The sequence below is a fragment of the Erpetoichthys calabaricus genome, chromosome 3 (assembly GCF_900747795.2).
Source record: "Erpetoichthys calabaricus chromosome 3, fErpCal1.3, whole genome shotgun sequence".
Taxonomy (NCBI): Eukaryota; Metazoa; Chordata; class Cladistia; order Polypteriformes; family Polypteridae; genus Erpetoichthys; species Erpetoichthys calabaricus.
In genome coordinates this window covers 232,699,147-232,722,147 of record NC_041396.2, presented here as the reverse complement: position 1 = coordinate 232,722,147, position 23,001 = coordinate 232,699,147, and the positions used below count along the sequence as shown (strand labels likewise).

The window sequence follows — 23,001 nt, the reverse complement described above, 5'->3', positions numbered from 1 at the left end:
ATACCTGTTATTTTACTTTGGACTTTGTTTTTTTAGTGTTCTTGTATGGCTTGGTTTAATCTTTATTTTCTTTTGTTACTTTTACTTTGTGCTTCACTACAAATATGTTCCCACTTCTCTAATGTTATAATATGTCTGTTCTTGATTTGTATGTCTTCTTTTGATGCTTGATGTTAAAAATTACTCAGGCATGGTATCCTTCCAAGGCCATCCTAGTATTTCTTTGCAAGTTCTTGTACTTTCTTTGTTTTTTTTTTTCTTGCAGTGCAGTACATTGTTTTTTATTAATGCTGTTCTGTAATCCTATTTGCACTGTAAAGAAACTTGTGATGGTGCATACTTTTAAAGATGCTATATAAAATAAAGTTTGCCTGATTGGGAGTAAGGCAAATATATAAAGGCCAGAATCTTTATAATGAACATAAATATTTTATATTATAGCTATAATGAGAAGTCTAGCAAAATGACTCGTTTTATTGGCTAACTAAAAAGATTACAATATGCAAGCTTTCGAGGCAACTCAGGTCCCTTCTTTAGGCAAGGGTCTTGGCCCTCTGTTTGATTCCCACATGCTTTCTTGCAAGATTTGGGGGCGTCAGCGCATTAATACACTGTGATATACTTTGATCAGGGGCTACATAATATTTTATGGACAAAATGATCAGGAGCCTGAAGCAAAATATCATATGTATGATGGACAAAAGGATCAGAGGTTAAGCGCACCCCGCGTCGAGTGAAATGTGAATGGCCCTAGTGTGTGTGTGCGCCCCACGATCTGCTCTGGAAAAGTCAGCTTAGAAAACAAATGGATGGATGTCTTAACTTTTGGTAGTATTACATCCGAGTAGTTGATTGTAACGAGATAATATGAATCTGATGGTAAAGTGGTCTTTGTCAGTTTCTTATAATAAAGTGGAGCCATTTCTTTTTGATAATACTGTATTGGCTAATGATCTTAAGAGTTTTTACATTTTGTATAATGCAATGCGTGCCACTTCCCCGTTATTAGTATAATCGATGTACAATTCTGTAAATCTTTGTATCACACAGTAAGGTCCCACGGCAATGGCACAGCGCTGCGATTTCAAAATTTATTTTGTAATGGCCACTTCTCATACAGAACATTGTAGCTCCATTTATGACTGGGAATGCCAATGGTGAATTATCCTATGTCACCGGACTTTTTCCACATCCTAAACACTAATCCTAAAACTTTAAAATAACTCGAGTCATACAGGTCGTTGCATAAATCACGATGGGTGCAATACCGGACCAAAAGCTAAGAGTTTATTCATTCACGCTACACTGGTGTTAAGACATACATGAGCATTCTATCATAACGGCTCGTTTGGCACATCACTATATTCAAGAACTGCCTTAACGATTCCATTGATTACTTATATTTGCTCCGTGTATTTAATACAAACAGTCCGAAGTTGGCTCCGTACCACACGCACGCACCTACTTTTCTACACCTCACGCTTCCATTCTGCCAACTTTGTTGAAGCAAGGATTGATGGGTAATGGGAAAAACCTCATCCGGGCTACCAAGGTGACGGACTAGAGCAAGATCCGGGAGAAAGGGGAATTCGGGTGGCATTCTTATACGGGGTCTTAATTCCAACAGTAATAAACACCTCGACCACCGAGATTAGAATTTAACTGTAAGCACTTCTGCGTTTCTTCCATCTGGGGTACAACAGACCTTGTAGGTAAGATCTAATGCTATATGTGCGATCTTTTCCAGATCTGTCTCCTTTCCTCTTTAATCCTTCGCCCACTGGCAAGAAGAAACATTGTGATTCTAACGCTCTTACTGGTGGTAATACTGCAGTGGTTTATTGGGACACAATATGACGAGGGTCACCTTGGAGAAAGTTTACTTGTCATGTTTAGTGTATATACATAGTCGGTCTGAAATCCCAGACACGCCTTCGTTGGGCCCATGAGGCCTGAGTAAACACTGGAGCCTGGGAAAAGCGTAAGGGAACTGTCGGAGAGGGAAGTGTGTTAGTGAGCTTGCGTGTAATGTCCCTTTTTGTTTTTGCAGCTTTCCAATTTAACGAAAAGTTAGGAATGGTTATGGTGAGAGGATGAATCATATAAAGTCAGCTGATTTTATTGCTTTGGCACGATGATATAGCCTCAAAACTAAGGAGGGCTCACTGTAGTGCAAGATACAGTAGCACTACCTGTTTTGACGTGACTGGTCGGATTGATCATTGGTGGTTCATTCATGTCAGCCTTAGTGGTGAGCGAAAACCAGAATTTGAAAGTTTTCACATCAGACGTGCTCCTCTGACTATTGCGTCATTTTTATGCAGGTTATTGTTGGCAGTCTAGTAGGAAATTCACGTGTTTAAAGCGTCGGTATAACGAGAAGCGGGTATTTGATAGTAGTGTTTTGAGTATGGGTTGAGCTTGTAATTGGGTAACATGATTGACGGTCGGCACAGCAACCAGGATAGAGCAGGGTTCACGTCACAGATGCTTTCTTCGTGCTTATGTTTTCTCTTAGGACCCGTTTGACATCTGAAAGAGTGCGCTACTGTATATAGCGATATTCAAATAATCTAATTGCTGACTTTAGAATTAAATGTAATGCACTTACAAGACTAGAATATGAACATTTCAGTGACAATCCCATTTCCAACTGAATAGTCAACTGCCAGCTTTCTGCTTTGTTGGTGACACTCCATTGTACATGGTACACAGAGACTATAAGGGAGAGTTAAGTGTAGGATTTATTCGCAATCGGGAGTTTGCATATTCTCTACATGGGTTTCTTTCCACAGTCCAAAGACATATAGTTTGGGTAGACTGGTGGTACTAAATTGGCTCATTTGTATGCTTGTGTTTAAGTGTATTCAGCCTGTAGTGGGTTGATGGTCTGTCCAGGTGGCTTTCTTGCCTTGCGCCTGATGTTTGCTCCAAATTCCTAGCGACCCTTCTCAGGATAAGCCGGTTTTAAAAAGGGGTGGATAGCTAAAAAAAGAAAGAACAAGTTGGTTTCTCCGTGATTAATTGCACGATCTTACAATATTTATATCCACAACAAATAGACTAACTGTAGTACAGCTGAAAGATGTCGCCATTCTCCAAGCGTTTCAATCTGTGACAGATTTTTTGCTGTTGTTGTTGCTTTTAAACCTGTGGCCTCTTTGTGTTTTAATTATAATAATAATAATTCTTTACATTTATACAGCGCTTTTCTCACTACTCAAAGCGCTCTCCACACAATTAAATCAGGTCACAGTGGCATACAGTTTTGAAAGTACACGTTTGGTATTTTTCAAGTCGAAGTTGTCATTTAACAGTAATGGAACATATTAATTTGCCACTTGAAATTATATTCTAAAGTGAAGCATTTTTTAATCAATTAAAAAAATAACTTGTCTGTTCTTGCAGTTTACAATGGGGTTTAGAGCGCATAGGTCCAAATTACCAAATATGGCCATTTTCCAAGCCAAAAATGTTACTGAGTTTTGATCCATGTCTTGCGATTACATACATACTGTATTGTAAAATAGAATATCCATGTCATTTTAAGAAGGAAAAATGCCAAAAAGTTAACCATTATTGTTTAAATTTAGCCATTTTAAAAGGAGACTATGCACTTTATTTACTACCTTGTTCGTCTTACTATGCGGCAGTGCAGCACCATAATTAGCCATCATGGCTAGTGGGGAGTGGATTCAGCTCAGAAAGTCATTGGCAAGTGCCCTTTATTAACATTGTGTGTTGATGCCCAGATGTGTATTGGTATTGTAAATTCTGTAGGCAACTTTTATAGGCATCTTTCTTGCTTAACCAGGGTAGGGTCACAGTATAGCTGGTGCCTATCCCAGTGGCACACTTTGGTAGTTGGCTGTTCAGCAGAGTTGCGTTTAGGTTTGCAGCAGAAGGAAGAACACAGGGCTTGCTGTTCCCTTTGTTTAAACTGCACTTATATATATATATATATATATATATATATATATGTATATATGTATGTATGTGTGTGTATATATATATATATATATATATATATATATATATATATATATATATATATATATATATATATATATAATATGTAAACTTTGTTAAATTGAAAGCTAAAAACAGACTAATGCAGAATTTCAGTAAACTGACTTGGATTGTTTAGTGAATTTGTGTTCAGGTTTGTTCTTTTTTATTTGAAAAAAACAAACAGCTGCCAGTTCATGGCTATGTTGAGGAATTTGAAGAAACACACAATCATCAGTTCTATAAAATGTTTATAGAAAAGTAAAAAATCTGTGACACACACAAAATGTAAACAATGCTCAAGGGTAACGAGCATTATGAAAATCGTCTATAGAAGGCTACCATCTGTATAACTCTGAAAAGAAGGATATTTCAGCAGAAAAATTAGGAAATTCCATACACTGTTAAAAATAAAGGTTTCAGAGCGTTTTTTCAGTGAGATGCCATAGAGCAGCAAGTCAATTAAAATGAATTCAAAAGAAGTTAATTAGCAGCAAAAACAGATCACTAATTAAGAAAAGGGTTAGAATGAAAACCTGCAACCACTGCGGCCCTCGAGGACTGGAGTTGGGCACCCCTGCCATAGAGGAACCATTTTTGGTTCCCAGAAAACACATCATTATGAATGTTATAGCAAGAACCTTTATTTAGATCAATAACAGCTTCCACAAATAACCATGAGTAGATGATAATAGATTTATAAAATACCTAAGGGTTCCTGATTTTTAAAGGGCAATAACACAGACTAATAACAGATCTGTTAGTATTTTGTCCACATATTGGGAACCTTTTCAAAGCCAAAATAATCAATTCCAATATATAGGACCTTTCCTGAAATGAAATGGTTTTTTGAAGAGCATTGGGTCTATGAGAAAAAACATGACCCAGTAAAGTGCATTAGGAACCATTTTTTAAAGTGTAGGATCCCATAACTCACTTTTACTTTCTCTTATGGGCTTTTTAAAATTTACATTTAGAAAAGCAAACATGTTCACTGGGAAGTCAATAATAGTCATAGTTATTCTTGCACCCACTCCAATTCAGAGGAGCAGAGAGCAAGAGTCTATCCTGGTAGTCCTGGTCACATTGTATAAAAAGAACCTGGTTAGGGTATCAGACCAACACAGGTTTCACTCACACACCCACTCATATTCACATTGGTTTTTGACCTCCCTAAGAACAATTTCATACCCCCCTTCCCTCCCAATTTCAAAAATGAACTTTGAACCCTGATATGTGATGTGAATATGACCTGTTGGTAATCTTGGTTAACAAATTCCATTATATTGTTAAAAATGAATTTGAATGGACTTTGAGCAATTTTTATAAATGTGTTATGCAAATATGTGAACTGCTGTGACAAATATTAAGAGATGTGTTAGAGTGTGCTGTCAGAGTCGCTGTTGTGGTTTCAGTGCTGATAGTTAATGGACTACAAATATGGCTGACAACCAACTACATCCATACGCACCTATTTTTAAAGAAAAGTAAATTGTTTCAGTAATGAAGACAGTTTGTGATACTTTAATATTAAATTTTTATATGCATAATGAGGACATGAAATCTTTTATAGAAAACTAGACAAAGAGCCCGTTTCGACAACGTAAGATGAAACGGGCACGAGTTTGTGTCAGCAGTGTATGAAGAACAAATGATAAGTAACGAAGAAGTTGTTTTGTAATGATTGTAGCCCGCTTTACTCATTACTGTACAGGCTTGTACTGTTAGTTGATGAATTTTCCAGGCCTATAGTATAATATTAAATGATGAATGTTCCAGTACAATATGGAATAGTAATAAGTATAAGCACCACAAACCTGATATAGGTGTATTGAATGAATGCGTAATTGCATCAGAATGCATAATTAGGCCTCGAGCTGTGGTCGAAATCGCCTTTCAGGCCTCTAGAGCTTTAATCAAAGTCGCCTTTCTCTTTGAATTTTTGCGGCCGCAAATTACGCCGCCTGCCGCGATGTTGGGGTTGGATGTCGGTCTCGTAAGGTTTTTCGGGCAGCTGCGCAGAAGGCGACTGTGCATTCGGCTTCGGACGTGCGCAGAAGGCGACTGCACATTCAGCTTCGGATGGACGTGAGTGAGTGAGTGAGTGAGGAGGCAGGCGAATTATGAATTAAGATATTATCATTGCATTTTCAAGCTGCAAATTTTTAACAATTAAAGTTGATCAATTAATAAAAGAGGGTCAAATATGTATCTATCTATTTTTGACATCTACTTACCTAGAGCCCCTCCCAGCAAGCATTGTGTGCAAGGCTGGAACAGTTACTGGACAGGGCAGCAGTCCATTGCAGGCTGAACCCACTCATATACACACACACACACGCACACACACACACACACACACACACACACACAGTAGGGCCAGTTTAGCATTGCCAGTCCACCTAAATTGCATGTGTTTGGACTGTAAAAGGAAACTGGAGCACGTAGAGGAAACCCAGTGGACATTAGGAGAATATGCTAACTTCATGTAGGAAGCACCTGGGATGTGAACACCAGTTTTCTTGTTGCCAGACAGCATAATCAACTATTGATAATGAAATATGATCAAAGCTTTTCATACCAAGTCTTTAGGATTTACATTGTAATATATTTTTATTTTCTTGTTGGGAAAAAAACAGATATTGAAGGGAGAGTTGTATTATAGGCAGCAGGTTTTCATCTCTGGCTATAATAAATATGGATAAATTTAAATAGAGATTTTCAATAAAAATCTGCCTGATAGCCATCTGAGTTTGCAGCTTTTCCACTTTGGGGTGAGTTTCTAGTATCTAAGCTTTTGGAGATTGTTAAAGGTTTGTCTAGCACATTTATAAATAATACTTGGGGTTGTGATGTGTTAATTTTTATTATTTTTTAATTGGAGCATAATTTGTTTTATAAAGAGTAGTGTATGTAAGAATACTTAAAATATGCTACCTATCTTTATCCATCTTTTAACAATTTTGAATCTGGCTGCTTTGTGGATTCCTGCAATGCATGGTATTCCAAAATAGTCCATCCATCCATTTTCCAACCCGCTGAATCCAAACAGGGTCACGGGGGTCTGCTGGAGCCAATCCCAGCCAACACAGGGCACAAGGCAGGGAACCAAACCCGGGCAGGGTGCCAACCCACCGCAGGACACACACAAACACACCCACACACCAAGCACACACTAGGGCCAATTTAGAATCGCCAATCCACCTAACCTGCATGTCTTTGGATTGTGGGAGGAAACCGGAGCGCCCGGAGGAAACCCACGCAGACACGGGGAGAACATGCAAACTCCACGCAGGGAGGACTCGGGAAGCAAACCCAGGTCCCCAGGTCTCCCAACTGCGAGGCAGCAGCGCTACCCACTGCGCCACCGTGCCGCCCATTCCAAAATAGTTTCTTGTGTATTTGATAGGGTAGCATCTTTTTAGCATTTTGTCCTTGCTTATAATAAGTACTGTGTGATTTAAGTTAACAGTTTCCCCGTTGGTGTTGAAGCTACTAAACTGAAATTTCTTTTTAAAGTGTTATTTTTTTTCTTGATAGAAATCTTCAATATAAGAATATTTAATATTCATTGTTAAATATGGAGATATGATTAGTTTATTCTGCTCTTGCTGTTGTGGTTTGTAGTTTATTTTTGTGTGAAACACAGGATATTTTTGCCACCCTTAGTTATGCTTTAGGTGTTCCTCAGTGAGGTCTGGAGATTTGTTTGTGCAGACATGATTTTAGTAAAATATTAATCTGCTAAAAAACAGTTAGCTGGTCATCTTTTGGCTTGCATCTATTTATTATTTGGCCCTCAGTTATGGAAAAAACAATTTGGAGAACACTTATAATTAAGGCAAAAGAAGGTTATTACTGTAAGTAGCAGTAACTGGTTACTAAGGAAGTGGGTAGAATGAAAACCTTCAGCAACTTTAACCCTCCAGGATTTGAGTTTGACTCCATTTGGTTTAAACAAGTTAAAACTGTCAATTAAGGTTTTGCAGAGTTTTGCCAAAGAATGTTTACCTGCTACTTGAAATGCATCCCACAACTTGTTAAAACTGAATGGCATTCTTATGCACTGTATATCAAGTGACACCATGTCTGAAGTACTGATTTTTTTACAAAGACCAGAGGAGGTAAGCAAAATGGTGCAGTGCCTATTGAATTAAAACTTGTGTGAATACTGGCTTTTTATCTATTTCTGTTTATTGACTTTTTTGATTGAACCTTCAGAATATTATTAGGTGTATATTGATCTTTTGTAAATGTTTGGCAATATTTAAGTTTATAGCATGTGGTTTTTTTTTTTTTTTTTTTTTTACTTTGTTGGTTATTAATGTCATGTCCTGTGTTGCATTTTCCCTCCTTCTGTCTCACCAGATGCATCAGTTTAATAGCACATAGAATAGGAAGAGGAGCACTGTTTGTCTGTTCCCTCCTAGTCTGTCTACACCAGCTGGTCTGTAACTGTTTAAAAGCACCTTTTGTTGAAGTGGTCAATTTACATGCTTCTTTAATGAAGAGAGGAGAGAAACCCGATGGATTTAGACAGATGAGGCCTAAAACCTTCCCAGCAAGTAACTACACTGGCAATAGCCAGCAGATGTTGCAAGAGATTCGGGAAGGTCTGCGTAATCTGTCTCGAATCTCTGATGTGACAAAGATGGACCAGGGCTCAGCGAAATACGTGATAGATGACCAAAGACAGCAGGGCAGGAGCAGCAACCACAAATTTGGCACCTATCAGAAAGCGTTACAGGAGATACGTGACTCACTGCTCCCATTTGCAAATGAGCAGAGCTCTTCAGCCCGGGGTTGTTCAGAAGTCAATCGGCAGATGATGCATGATTTACAAGCTGCAGGATTTGAAGAGGTGAGCTCCTCTATTATTAACTTTTTTTATCAGAGTGTTATTGTATGTTCCCAATATGTTTCCCTTTATAACCATAAAACCCATGAATTTTTGCTGGCTGTGCCGTCTGAAGTTGTCACTTTTTCAGGTTTACAAACATTTTTGTATACAATGAAATGCTGTATAAATTCAGACAAAGACGTTCTTGGGAATTTGATTATGAAACTAACCTATTAGAAGACTGACTTATTCTAGTGTATGGTTTAGGTCACCAAAAAAATATTGGAAAGATGGAATGACAGAGAGTTTTATAGTGCCTTTCAAACTAATTCAGATCCTTGCTGTGATCACCTGTTTTATGAAATTATAAAATACTTTATTATTTAATTGAACTTGAAGATTTGTGAGATCTTGAAATTGTTATTATGTTATAAGTACTAGGGGGCTTTGCCCTCTGCTCGCTTTGCTTGCCAACCCCCCGGCCTGCGCTACACACCAGCCGTTCCGTGTCTATGCCGCTCGTGTTGTGAAGAGGGTGGCTGAACATGCTCCAAGGAGACACAGTCGCTCCTCCGAAACCCCCTTTTAAATGAGAAACAAATATTTTTTTTTATTATTTATTTATTTTTTTTTTTTTAATACCTCCTATTTGCTTGATCAGCTGCTGTGCCGCGTGATCTGCATCTCATGTGGCGCATTGAACATTTAAAAACCTGTACAGCAGCTGTCCTTTCGTCTCACTGCCTTGTCTTTCTTCTCCCCCAGACATCTTCTGCTCCTGTTGGGGGTTCCGCTCCCGAGGTGCTCCCCTATGAAGAGGAAGATTTTCTATTCTTTTAATTGAGAATCGTAAATGTCCCCTCCTACTACACACGGAGCTTGATTCACTCCTGAAATAGATTTGTTTATTTGAAGTGTTTGAATAACGTTTCTGTCTCTAAAATGTCCTGTGTATCTGTGCAACTCTGTGACCCAAGCGTGACAGTGTATGTAGATTTCATTGTCACCAAACAACAAATCTTTTAATTCTCGCGGATATGCCACCTCATTTGGAAGAAACACTACTTTCTCCTGATGGTAAAACGAATTAGATGATCTACAAGTCTCCGACTTAAAATTTACATCTGAACAGTATTTTCAATCTCTTTTTGCTGTTCCATTATTTCACAGAGTAATAATTTCCATTTCTTTGCGCTAGTGCGATCTTTACTATCATTTTTTTGAGACTGTCAAATTTTCGTACTTCTATTATCTCTAACCTGCTCTGCATGTGTATCGCACCAATGATTTTGAATTCTTTATGACGTTCTACTTTGTCATCTACTCTTTGTCTTTTATTTCCAGTCCCGGGCCTGGTTAAATCTCTTGGCACAAAGTCTCGTCTCGCAGGACGTGAAAGTGTCTCTCTGAGAAAGTTGCGTCTCGTCTCTCTGAAAAAGTCTCATCTTGTCCCAGGATTTTTTATATAATATTTTTATTTTCTTATAAGTGTTATTATTCTTGTATTATTATTTTAAGTGAAAATTAGTAATTACTAGTAAAACTTGAAAGGCCAGCATGGTATTGAAAGAGCTGAAGCTGCAGTTGGCCTGAGCGAGGATGAGTGTGATTTCTCTGTTGCATACTGTTATGTTGATTTTAAGCTGTGTACATTTTGTCCTTCATAATATTGTTCAAAATCATGCAGGCATATTGTTGTAATTTTACTGCACACAAAATGGCAAAAATGGACGCAGGTCTGAAAATATCCAAACTGGACCAGTACTCCCCTGGCCTTGAACCTCAGAACAAGCTTTGTTTTAGGCAGCCTGACAACAGCAGTTTGTAGTGTTGTGGGTCCACAGCTCTCTTAGCAAAAGCCACTTTTAAATAAATGATCACCGCGCTCGTGGTGTAGCGAGGGGGCGTGGTAGTGTGGCTGAAGCGTTTCCCGGGTGGATTCGTGCTGTGGACGTTTCTCACCTAAGTGCACTGGTGAGAGATGGTCCGCTCCGTAATTGTTCCCAGGAACTGTTGATTGCCACAGCTGCCACGTCTATTATAAAGAGAAGCCCGAGACGGTTAAGGGGAGGAGAAGGAAAAAAGAAAAGAGAAGGAAACTGAGGTTGCAGAAGGAAGCAGGAAGTGAGCGAGTGAGAGAAAGTCAGTGCGGGAGAACAAGCGAGCGAGAGCAGGCTCGCGGCAGTTGAGCAGGCAGCCTGGGTGTTTGGCCGACACCCAGGGGAAGTAGTAGATGTGGTCACTACCGTAGAGATTACTTTGAAGGGCAGAAGTGACTGGAAAGCGGGGTGACTCTCCGCTTGAGGCCGCGGAAGGCAGCGGGAGTCGGGACTTGGGACGTGGTGTCCCCAGCGTGAGAGCATTGGTCGTTGGGGAGTCCCAAGTCACTGTCAGGAGGAGCAGACCGGAGCCAAGGATCGGTAAGGCAACTGACCGTAGAAGCAGGTACTGAGAAGGTCAGCTGCAGAGAGAGCGTCTCACCTGCTGCAGGGCCCAAAAGGGAGAAGCAGGTGAGACGCTAGTGTAAAAGAAGCACCGGGCTTGTCATTGGTTTAAAGGACAGCTTCCAGCAATGTTTTAACCTTGTTTTTCTATTGTTTTTAAACTTCCACATTTCTTTTAAGGATTATTTATTTCTTGACTTTTGAATCACTGCACTATTTGGATACTGTACTTTGTGGACTTTGTTTTGTTGTTTTTAAATAAAAGCACTTTTGCACATTTGTGCCATCCCCTTGCTCCATTGTTATTGCCTCACTGTCTAGCTCATCTCGGTTATAACTATCGACGGTGTAGGGTTCAAGGGCTCCCGAACAGCGGATGGGAGCATGGAGCCAAACCCGCATCGTCATACAGTTGTATAGGACTATACAGACTCAAAGTGGGGATCAGAAGTTAGCAGTTCAAAAAAAACTGTTAATTGTCCAAAATGTATGAGAAAATTTCCTTCAAGGGAAAGTAAACTGAAAAAAACTTTGGCATGAAGAGTAAGGGCAATAAAGAATCTTTATATATAAATAAAGGATTTATTCCTTTACTTACTCCCTATGCTTGCCCAGCTCTGGAAAGCATGGTCTTGAAAATGGATGTATGGATGGATTTATTTATTCAGTACGTATAATAATACAGTTACAGTACTCATAATAATACAGTCATAGGAAAAAGTTTGGGAACCCCTCTTAATTCTTTGGAATTTTGTTTAACATTGGCTGTGCTTTCAAAGTAGCAACTTCCTTTTAATATATGACTTGCCTTTTGGAAACCGTAGTATTTCAGCAGTGACATTAAGTTTATTGGATTAACAGAAAATATGCATCATAACAAAATTAGACAGGTGCATAAATTTGGGCACCCCAACAGAGATATTACATCAATACTTAGTTGAGCCTCCTTTTGCAAATATGACAGCCTCTAGACGCTTCCTATAGATAGATAGATAGATACTTTATTAATCCCAATGGGAAATTCACATTATCCAGCAGCAGCATACTGATACAACAAATAATATTAAATTAAAGATTGCTAATAATGCAGGTGAAAAGCAGACAATAACTTTGTATAATGTTAAATATTAATGTTTACCTCCCCTGGTGGAATTGAAGAGTCGCATAGTTTGGGGGAGGAACGATCTCCTCAATCTGTCAGTGGAGCAGGACAGTGACAGCAGTCTGTCACTGAAGCTGCTCCTCTGTCTGGAGATGATACTATTTAGTGGATGCAGTGGATTCTCTATAATTGATAGGAGCCTGCTGAGCGCCCTTCGCTCTGCCACAGATGTCAAACTGTCCAGCTCCATGCCAACAATAGAGCCTGCCTTCCTCACCTGTTTGTCCAGGCATGAGGCGTCTTTCTTCTTAATGCTGCCTCCCCAGCACACCACCGCATAGAAGAGGGCGCTCGCCACAACTGTCTGATAGAACATCTGCAGCATCTTATTGCAGATGTTGAAGGACGCCAGCCTTCTAAGGAAGTATAGTCGGCTCTGTCCTTTCTTGCACAGAGCATCAGTATTGGCAGTCCAGTCTAATTTATCATCCAGCTGCACTCCCAGATATTTATAGGTCTGCACCATCTGTACACAGTCACCTTTGATGATCACGGGGTCCATGAGGGGTCTGGGCCTCCTAAAATCCACCACCAGCTCCTTGGTTTTGCTGGTGTTCAGTTGTAGGTGGTTTGAGTCGCACCATTTAACAAAGTCATTGATTAGGTCCCTATACTCCTCCTCCAGCCCATTCCTGATGCAGCCCATCAGCGAACTTTTGCACGTGGCAAGACTCAGAGTTGTATTGGAAGTCCGATGTATATAGGCTGAACAGGACCGGAGAAAGTACAGTCCCTTGTGGCGCTCCTGTGTTGCTGACCACAATGTCAGACGTGCAGTTCCCAAGACGCACATACTGAGGTCTGTCTTTAAGATAGTCCACAATGCATGCCACTAGGTATGAATCTACTCCCATCTCTGTCAGCTTGTCCCTAAGGAGCAGAGGTTGGATTGTGTTGAAGGCGCTAGAGAAGTCTAGAAACATAATTCTTACAGCACCACTGCCTCTGTCTAAGTGGGAGAGGGATCGGTGTAGCATATAGATGATGGCATCCTCCGCTCCCACCTTCTCCTGATATATAAACTGCAGAGAGTCAAGGGCGTGTTGAACCTGTGGCCTAAGGTGGTGAAGCAGCAGCCTCTCCATGGTCTTCATCACATGTGATGTCAGAGCAACAGGCTCTATAGCCTTTGATGAGTGTCTGGATTCTGGATGGAGGTATTTTTGACCATTCTTCCATACAAAATCTCTCCAGTTCAGTTAAATTTGATGGCTGCCGAGCATGGACAGCCTGCTTCAAATCATCCCATAGATTTTCGATGATATTCAAGTCAGGGGACTGTGACGGCCATTACAGAACATTGTACTTCTCCCTCTCCATGAATGCCTTTGTAGATTTCGAACTGTGTTTTGGGTCATTGTCTTGTTGAAATATCCAACCCCTGCATAACTTCAACTTTATGACTGATGCTTGAACATTATCCTGAAGAATTTGTTGATATTGGGTTGAATTCATCCAACCCTCGACTTTAACAAGGGCCCCAGTCCCTGAACTAGCCACACATCCCCACAGCATGATGGAACCTCCACCAAATTTGACAGAAGGCAGGGGTGCGGAAATCCAACGCCCGACTCGTCCGACACTGGTAAATTGACCGTCGGACAAGCGAGTTTTTCTGGTTTCAGTTGTCCGTGGACAAGTGCAATTTTCTGGAGAAAAAAGAATTTTATGTGCTGGGCAGGGCACATTTTTACCACTTCTTTCAAATTTTAAACATTTGGGTACGTACTTCATGTGGAAACAGTCTACTTAGGTATGTTCTTCATGTCTCAAATTGGTTTACAAAAATGTTTACAAAATGACGGTTGATTTTTCAAAGGGGAAGCACTCTTACGGTCTTACATAAATATTTTACCCTACTATTTACACGCTTTGGAGATGCGGTCATTTTTTTTCATGCCGACATTATGATGTAATCTGATGATTTTTCATTATAATCGATAACTTCTATATATTACCAGTAATGGTATACTGCACGATAACGTGCAGTGAATACACTTGATTTGAGCATTCCTAGTTTTCATCCTCTTTCTCTGTACGTTTAGCATTCATTTGCTCAGAGGTTGATGTGCTTGCTGCTTCCTGAGTAGCTCTTCTTTTATCCACCCTAGCGGCCTGCTGCTTCTCTTCTTTCGTTGGCATCTTTTCGCGTTAAAACTGATTGTTAGTTTTTGTGTTGCAATTACTTAGTACGTTTTCCTTAATTTTTCACTTAAGCTGGCACTTAAGTCTTCAATCTGCCTCAAGAATGACTAGCGAAGGTGGTGGGGAATGAGAATGGCACCCATACGCATGCACTGCCCTGCTGCGCGGTGCCGAGAGTCAACAATAAAATAAAATAAAAATAAAAAGAGTAATACAAATCATCACCCCGAAAGTGGATAGTAGACGTCACGTAATATATTTGTACCAAATTTCAAGTCAATAGGTGAAACGGTTTGCGAGCTACAGGTGATTTAAAATCCTGGACAGACAAACGAACAACCACAGTAGCGTATTATATAAGAAGACTGATAAAATTCATTGTTTCTACATAAAAATACGGTCATTTTACTTACAATGCAAATGTTTTCACCACATAACAAAGCTTGTTAGGCTGTTAATCTTTCCTAAAAACTCATAAAAAAACTGAAAAGTCATCAGCATCCACTTCTGCAGGACCATCAGTCCAGGAACCATGCAGTTCAGCTCAAGCAGAAATGAACAGCATTCAGCCCATGCTGTCTGAGATGGTAAAGATTCTTGGGGGAAAAGATGTTGCAAGACAAAAGCTGAAGAACATGGCAGAAAATGAATCAGGACAGTGTTCTGTTATGTAGCTGTAATATGTGAAACAGAACTGTTGTAGCTATAATGAAGGCATTGTATATTAGTGAGTTAAAACAATAAGGGAATCTTTTTATATAATGTTCTAGAGCAAGGTGGCAAAATACTACTCCCTGAAAGAACTTTTTTCATTTTTAAAATGGAAGGCAGTTTTGGTATCAATAAAAGTGATCAGAAAAAATAAACTATTTTTCACTTTTGTTATTTGTTTATGGGCAAGTGAATTTAACTGGCGGACAAGTGGAGTTTCTAAGTTTACTTGTCCGTGGACAAGTAGAAAAAAATTTGATTTCCACACTCCTGGAAGGTAGCAGGTGTTTTTCTTGGAATGCGGTGTTCTTCTTCCACCATGCAAAGCGCTTTTTGTTATGACCATATAACTCAATTTTTGTCTCATCAGTCCAAAGCACTTTGTTCCAAAATGAATCTGGCTGGTTTAAATGAGCATTTGCATTCAACAAGCAACTCTGTTTGTGACATGAGTGCAGAAAGGGCTTCTTTCTCATCATCCTGACATACAGATGTTCTTTGTGCAAACTGCACTGAATTGTAGAACGATGTGCAGATGCACCATCTGCAGCAAGATGTTCTTGCAGGTCTTTGGAGGTGATCTGTGGGTTGTCTGTAACCATTCTCACAATCCTACGCATAAGCCGCTCCTGTATTTTTCTTGGCCTGCCAGACCTGGGTTTAAAAGCAACTGTGCCTGTGGCCTTCCATTTCCTGATTACATTCCTTACAGTTGAAACTGACAGTTTAAACCTCTGAGATAGCTTTTCCTAGCCTTCCCCTAAACCAGGGGTAGGCAACGTCGGTCCTGGTGAGCCGCAAATATGTGCAGGTTTTTGTTCCAACCCAGTTCCTTAACGAGAACTCAATTATTGCTGATGAAGCACATATTGCTTAAGTGACATTTTGATGCTTCATTTTAGTGGTCTCGCTTGTTAAGGTTCTCCAACCTTAATTGCTTATTTCAATCTTAAACTGCTGCATTCAGTGTTTTAATTGCTCCTTATTAGCAATAAGATGTAAAAGACAAAGCAGCCAGCAGTTCTCCAGCTAGCTTTTTTCCAATTACATCTGTGTGTGTTCATCATGCACTGTTTGATTTAATAAAACACTTAATAGAAAAATGTGACAGACTGAAAATGATCTGTTTTAGGCTTCATATCATTTGGATGATATCTTTGGAAAGGAAAAAAATCTACGATATAAGAGCCTTACATTGCACAGACTAACAAGCCATAAAATTAAATAAGGTCTGAGATTGGCAATGATTGGTTTCTAATTAAGCAATTGGGTTGGAATGAAAACCTGTAACCACTGCGGCTCACCAGGACCGACGTTGCCTACCCCTGCCCTAAACCATGATACTGAACAATCTTTGTTTTCAGATCTTTTGAGAGTTTGCTTTGAGGATCCCATGCTGTCACTCTTCAGAGGAGAGTCAAAGGGAAGCACAACTTGCAATTGACCACCTTAAATACCTTTTGTCATGATTGGACACACCTGTCTTATGAAGTTCAAAGCTTAACGAGCTAATCCAACCAATTTGGTGTTGCAAGTAATCGGTATTGAGCAGTGACATGCATTCAAATCAGCAAAATTACAAGGGGACCCACATTTTTGCACATCCAGTTTTTCACATTTGATTTAATTTCATACAACTAAATACTGCTTCACTAAAAATCTTTGTTTGGAAAACACCCCAGTACTCCGATGTTCCTAGGAAATGAAAGACATACCACTCTTTATTATTATGCAGGCTGATGGGGGTTCCCAAACTTTTTCATATGACTGTACATCCATTCACAAACTTCAATGCAAATCTGTATGGCCCAGTTATTTTCTTGAACAATAATTGTTTCTCCAGTTGATCATCATTGTATTCTGCCCCAATATTCTATTTTAAAGGAACAGTGCATATAACTACGTAAACGCATTACAACAATGTAGATGTAATACACACAAAACTAATTTGAATATTATTGTTTACTAATTATAACACAAAAGATGACCAAATGCATTACAAAAAATTATATTTATTAAACACCAATACAAATAAAATTAAAAGAAAACTTTACTTGAGCCAGGAGCAGAACCCATGGCAAACTGTAAAACATGTATACTGATCTCTTTGAACATGAAAAATGTATGTATGTTGTGCGATGTACTGGAATCTTGTGGAGCAGGTGAAGGACTTAAAGTATATTATTTGGGTTTGCTCATTTTTTGTAGTGGTGTTTATGAGTTTAGGGCTAAATTTCAATAGCTACAAAGTTTTAAAAAAGTAAATCAATGAAATATATAAATGTGTGGTATCAAACAGCGTATTTAATGGCAACAAGTTATTCTTGATCAGTTGTACTCTTATAGTCAATATCAACTTTATTCTATTGGCAGATTTAACCTTCCTTTAAAAATGAAAAAATAGCTGATACAGAGAAGTGTGTCAAATAGATCTTCTTGAGAATCCAGGAAAGAGAGAGATTGGAAAGTTTTATACACTTTTATTAATCCTTTTTTAAGTGTGTTAAATATAATGAATATCTTATTTATATCAAAATTGAAACCTGAAAATCTTACATTTATCTAATCAGCATTGTCTTATTCTGAGTGCCTGTTCAATATTGTAAATTTTTTTAAATTGCCTTCTTGCATTCACACATTACTTTTAAGAACAGATTATTTGTATTTTTGTTTGTATAGTAGCATTTGTTATCTGTGCAAAAATGTTAAAAGGGTATTCCTTTTCAAATGCCAGCTGCTTTGTGGATGTAAGACTTGTAGTATCCCAGTACCAACACCAGAAGCTTTCAACATAACGCAGTTACCAGTACTGCATGGGACACCAGTCCATAGCAGAACACACTCACTCAGTCACAGCCATTTTGGAATCGTTGGTTAAGCTAGCACACATTTTTGGGAGAACTTTTTCAGTAGAAAACCAGAGTACCTGGAATTAAGTCTAAACTTGCACAGGGAATATGCACACTCGACACAGGTAATAGTAGAGCATGGGGTTTTAACACAGGAGGCTCGAGTCCATGAGGCAACAGCACTAACCACTATGTCATCATGTCAAAGTAGTTTTGTAGTTCATATTTGAATATAGCTTAGACAACATATCCATGTCTTACCTTGTGCCCAGTGCTGCTAGGTTGGGCTGTAGACCCATGTCACCCAGAATTGGATTGAGAAAGTTTAATAAGATTATGTTAAAAGCTATGTTGCTTTTGAATTTAAGCAGGTTTTGTTAAAGAATGAGATCAGGCTTAATTGGAGCAAAATAACTGCAACTTTGAGATGCATGATACGCAAATTTATAAAGTTTCTTGGCATTTTGCAACTGACGGTATACTGTTGCTTCTATATTTAGAGTCAATTTAGAATTTGTGCCATTTTGTATTTCAGAATTTACGCAGCATTTTATATTAAGAGAACAAGAGACAATGTAAGACAGTTTAGGTAAATTCGATACAGCAAGAATCCAGACAAAAACTGTATGCTGCCCACCCACCCCAAAACATCATTAATAGAGCTATATTACCAGTCTAATGTAGTTCATCACATATATTAAGACAGTGGATTTAGTTGAATTATGATACGCTTTGCAGTAATTGATGGAAGTATTTTATAGATGGCTGTGAACCGTTCCTTATCTGAAATTGTAATGGAGATTTCCTTCCAATGAAGAAGGTTTATCAGGTTGTATATAGAAAAAAATATCTGAAAGATTATATTTTAGATGTAGTAGCTAAAAGGGCACATTTACGTTATCAGTATCCTAGTGCTGGGCGGTATACCGGTTCATACCAAAAGCCGTTTATTTTTGTTATGATATGGATTTTTCTTATACCGGAACACCGGTTTAAATAGCCTAAACAACATTCGGAACGTGGCACAGCGCCAAACTGTTTAAGGAGGGACCTTTTTCACTGGTGCACCGCAAAATACGCATGCAACAGAGTACAGTACATGTGTTAGTGGAGGTATTGAGTGGTGAAAATGGACAGAGAACATTCTGAAACTGAAGCTGTAGCAGACGATAAAGTTGAACATGATGACACAGAAGAACTTTTGACGAAAAAAGTTGCTGTGTCTGTAGATACTTTGGTTTTAAAAGGTCGGATGTGGACCATTATGTTCAAATGTGTGAATACTGTTTCTATATTACTGGGTAATACTGCAAGCCAAGTTATACTTGTTTTATTTTTTATTTTTTTCAATACTGTGTAATGTATCTGGTTACTGTGTAATACTGTGACAGTGCCTGTCCCCTACAGACTCCCTCTTCCCACATGGGAGTCTGTTGAACCAACACCGTCGATAGTTATGACCAAGATGAGCTGAGAAATCTCATTGAAGCCAGGGGATGGTGGAAAGTGCTCAAGTGCTTTTGTTAAACCAAAAGTGTCCGTAGTGCAGTGTTCAGAAAAATACAGTACCCAAATAAATAGCAAATCCATAAAGCCAGTGAAACATGGGGATAAAATCCATAATAAATAAATCCGTTAAAATGCAGTCTCTCTCCTTGCCCAATTGCAGCACACCACCTTCTGTCTCCGTGGCTCACCCTTCACTGGCGTTGCTGGCGGAGCCTTTGCGGCACGAACTGCTTTCTGCCAACCCCTGTTTTGGCTGCCGCCACACTGCGCAGCCAGACTGTCTGAGATTGGTACACCTCCTGTCTTTCTTCGTGCTCACTCAGTCGCTCCTCAGATCCATTGGGAGATCTTACATTTCACTCACCCCACTCTACACGCTTAGTCAGTGGGGTGAACCAGCCCCTAGATCGCCTAAGCCTATGCTCCCTCGCGGAGCCCCAGCTCATGCTGCTGCCTTTTCCCTTCTTTAACCTCCTTGTGTTCTATCTTTTCTTTTTTCCATCCCCGTATCCTTCCGGCCCATAAATATACGTCTCTGTGGGCGCAGCGCCTTATTCACACACCGCAGTAAGCCGATGAAGCAATTGAAAACAATCTGGTGCGACTTGCGACTTTTTGTTTTTGAAGCCGCGGACCCACTATACCACAAATAGCATTATAAATGCAAGTTGCAGTTTTATTTATGTATATAGCTTAGCTTGAAGCAAGGTCCATATTAATGCAATTTGCCTTAATGACAGTTCAGTTGGTAAAGATTAGATTTAGGGCGGAGTGGTGGCTCTGAGGCTAAGGATCTGCGCTGGTATCCCGAAGGTTGCCGGTTCAAATCCCCGTCACTGCCAAAAAAAAGGCCACTGCTCTGCTGGGCCCTTGAGCAAGGCCCTTAACCTGAAATTGCTCCAGGGGCGCTGTACAGTGGCTGACCCTGCGCTCTGACCCCAAGGGGTATGCAAAAACTACCAAATTCCTAATACAAGAAATTGTATAAGGCGAAATAAATAAAGAACAAAAAAAAAGATATCACCAAGTTGCACTTGTTTTATTTTGTTGAATACTGTGTAATGTACCTGGGCTTGAAGTTTTGAAGTAATAGTATTATTAGTGGAAGTTGCACTATTATTTATTTTATTATTATTTATTAGTTTAAATATTATGCAGTTTAATGATGGAAAAGTTGTTTAAAAAGTCACTTGAACATGTCAGTGGACAGAGATTGTTAACATTAACAGAAAGTGTAGTTGGTTTACAAAAAATATTTACCATTTATTCCTTTTCTAAGACATGTTCAGTGCAATACAACTTTTGACAAGCACCTCTGGATATTTTACTAAGTCTAAATGCCTCTTTGGATGGTTGACAATTTGTTGTCAGAATTTTAGTTTAAGTTGTTCTCAAAATTTGTTCAATAAAAAGGTTCTATATTTTGACAGCAACTGTCATGCAGTGTGATTCCTTCTCTTAATTAGTGCCACCCCTTTGAAAACTATCCTTGAAACTATCACTTTATGGGGCCATGCAAACCTGTATTAATACTTGTGTGCACATTAAAATGTTTTTTTGTACAATGTACAATTCTCATGACAGTGGAATAAGTTATTCTTAGTCAGTCTACTGCAGTAATTGCAGTGGAAAATGTGGTTAACTCATGCATGGGGGGGGGGAATATCGTTGAATACTGTGAAACCGGTACAATTTTGAAAAATACCGTGATACAGAATTTTGGTCATACCGCCCAGCACTACAGTATTCTCATTTTCACTACATTTCCATATATGGTTTGTAGTATTTCTTAAATATGTTAATTAATTCTTTGTGCACCCAGAATTTCTAACTGCATTATTGAATCCTAAAATTGCAGTGTCAACTTTCTTTGTATGTATTTGCTGTGCTACGGAAGCGTATTAGGGCCACAGTGAAGAAAAAAAAAAACTATATGTCGAGATTAAAGTCGACATTTCCACATTATTCTCATAGTTTATTTTGTCATTAAAGTAGAATGTCGTAAAATCAGTGTTTAATTTACTAAATTTTCTCAAATCTCGTCATAAAGTAAAATAGCACATTAAACGATTTGTGTTAAGTGTTCCCCGACCCAGTTGTTAATCACTGTGCGCTTCTTAAACTGACTTCCTCTACACTAAGAGGAGGCAACGGCAGCGATCGCTGCACAGAATACATTCACTTCATGATATTCCTGCTCTCTGAAAATGTAGGATGCTAAGATAAATTTTCATGATAAAATGCATTAAAGCAGGTATTAAACATGCACGGTAATGTGGCGGTAGTACTGCTCCCTCGCAGTAAGTGATCCCCAGGTGTACATTCAGTGTAGAGAACTTTATGGCAGGTGTGACGAGGCTCCAAAAAACTATATGTATGAATGGGTATCGCACAGGTTTAACTTAAATATTGTGTAAATATTGAGTTTGTGATCTGGTGGTCGGATATACGAACACAGAATTCAATGCATGTTCTTAAGAGCGGGCTTTCTATATTGCAAGCGTGCTGTCTCTGTCTGAAGTACAAACCCACAGTTCCTATCTATCCTTTTTCTTTCTCCACATAACCAATCATAAAAAAAAATAAATGTCTTTGTGAAATTAAACATAGTTATAAAGTTAGACCACGGAGTGTTCAGAACTTTAAAAAAAATCTTCGTTATACATGTTTAATTATGCCATCCATTCAGGGTTGCGCCCATCCCAGTAAGTATTGTGTGTAAGGCAGGAGCAAATCCTGAATGTGGCGCCAGCACATCGCAGGGTGAATACAAGCAATACATACACTAGCAGGGTTAATATAGCAGAACAAAACCCCACATCCTACAAGACTTTGAAAGGAAACTGAAACACGCCGAGTAAACCCACCAGAAAAACATGCAGATTCAAAGCAAGGAACAACCGGGACCCCATTGCTGCAAGGTAGCAGTGCAACCTCCACGCCACCGTACCCCCACATGATTAGTACATGCTTTAATGCATTTCATCATGAAAATTTTATCAAGTATTTATCTTAGCATTCTAAATGTTCAGGAAGCAGGAATATCATGAAATTAATGTATTCTGTGTGCTGCCTGCACCTCCTCTTAGTGCAAGAGGAAGTCAGTTTAAGAAGCACGTAGCGATTAACATGGCTCCGGGAACATTTAACACAAAGCATTTAATGTGCAACAAAACTTATGACGGGGTTTGAGAAAATCTAGTAAATTAAATATTCATTTTAAGATGAAGTTTAGTTTACGATGCTCTACTTTAATAACAAATTTACGAGAATAAAGTCAACATGTCGACTTTAATCTCGACAAACGTCGAGAATAAAGTAGAAATGTCAAGA

At 39.0% G+C, this 23,001-nt stretch overlaps 1 protein-coding gene across 3 annotated transcripts in view; it reads left to right on the top strand.

Annotated features, from left to right (window-relative positions):
• The first annotated feature begins 1,533 nt into the window (after nt 1-1,533).
• lats1 (large tumor suppressor kinase 1) overlaps nt 1,534-23,001 on the top strand; it is a 67,710-nt gene continuing 46,242 nt past the window's right edge. For 2 of the 3 annotated variants that reach the window (XM_051925290.1, XM_028791260.2), the window contains exons 1-2: nt 1,534-1,712; nt 8,377-8,869. In XM_051925290.1, the coding sequence (XP_051781250.1) occupies nt 8,513-8,869 (357 nt within the window). In that variant the 5' untranslated portion in view covers nt 1,534-1,712; nt 8,377-8,512. The remainder of the gene's footprint in view (nt 1,713-8,376; nt 8,870-23,001) is intronic. The other variant, XM_028791261.2, reaches the window with a different exon arrangement.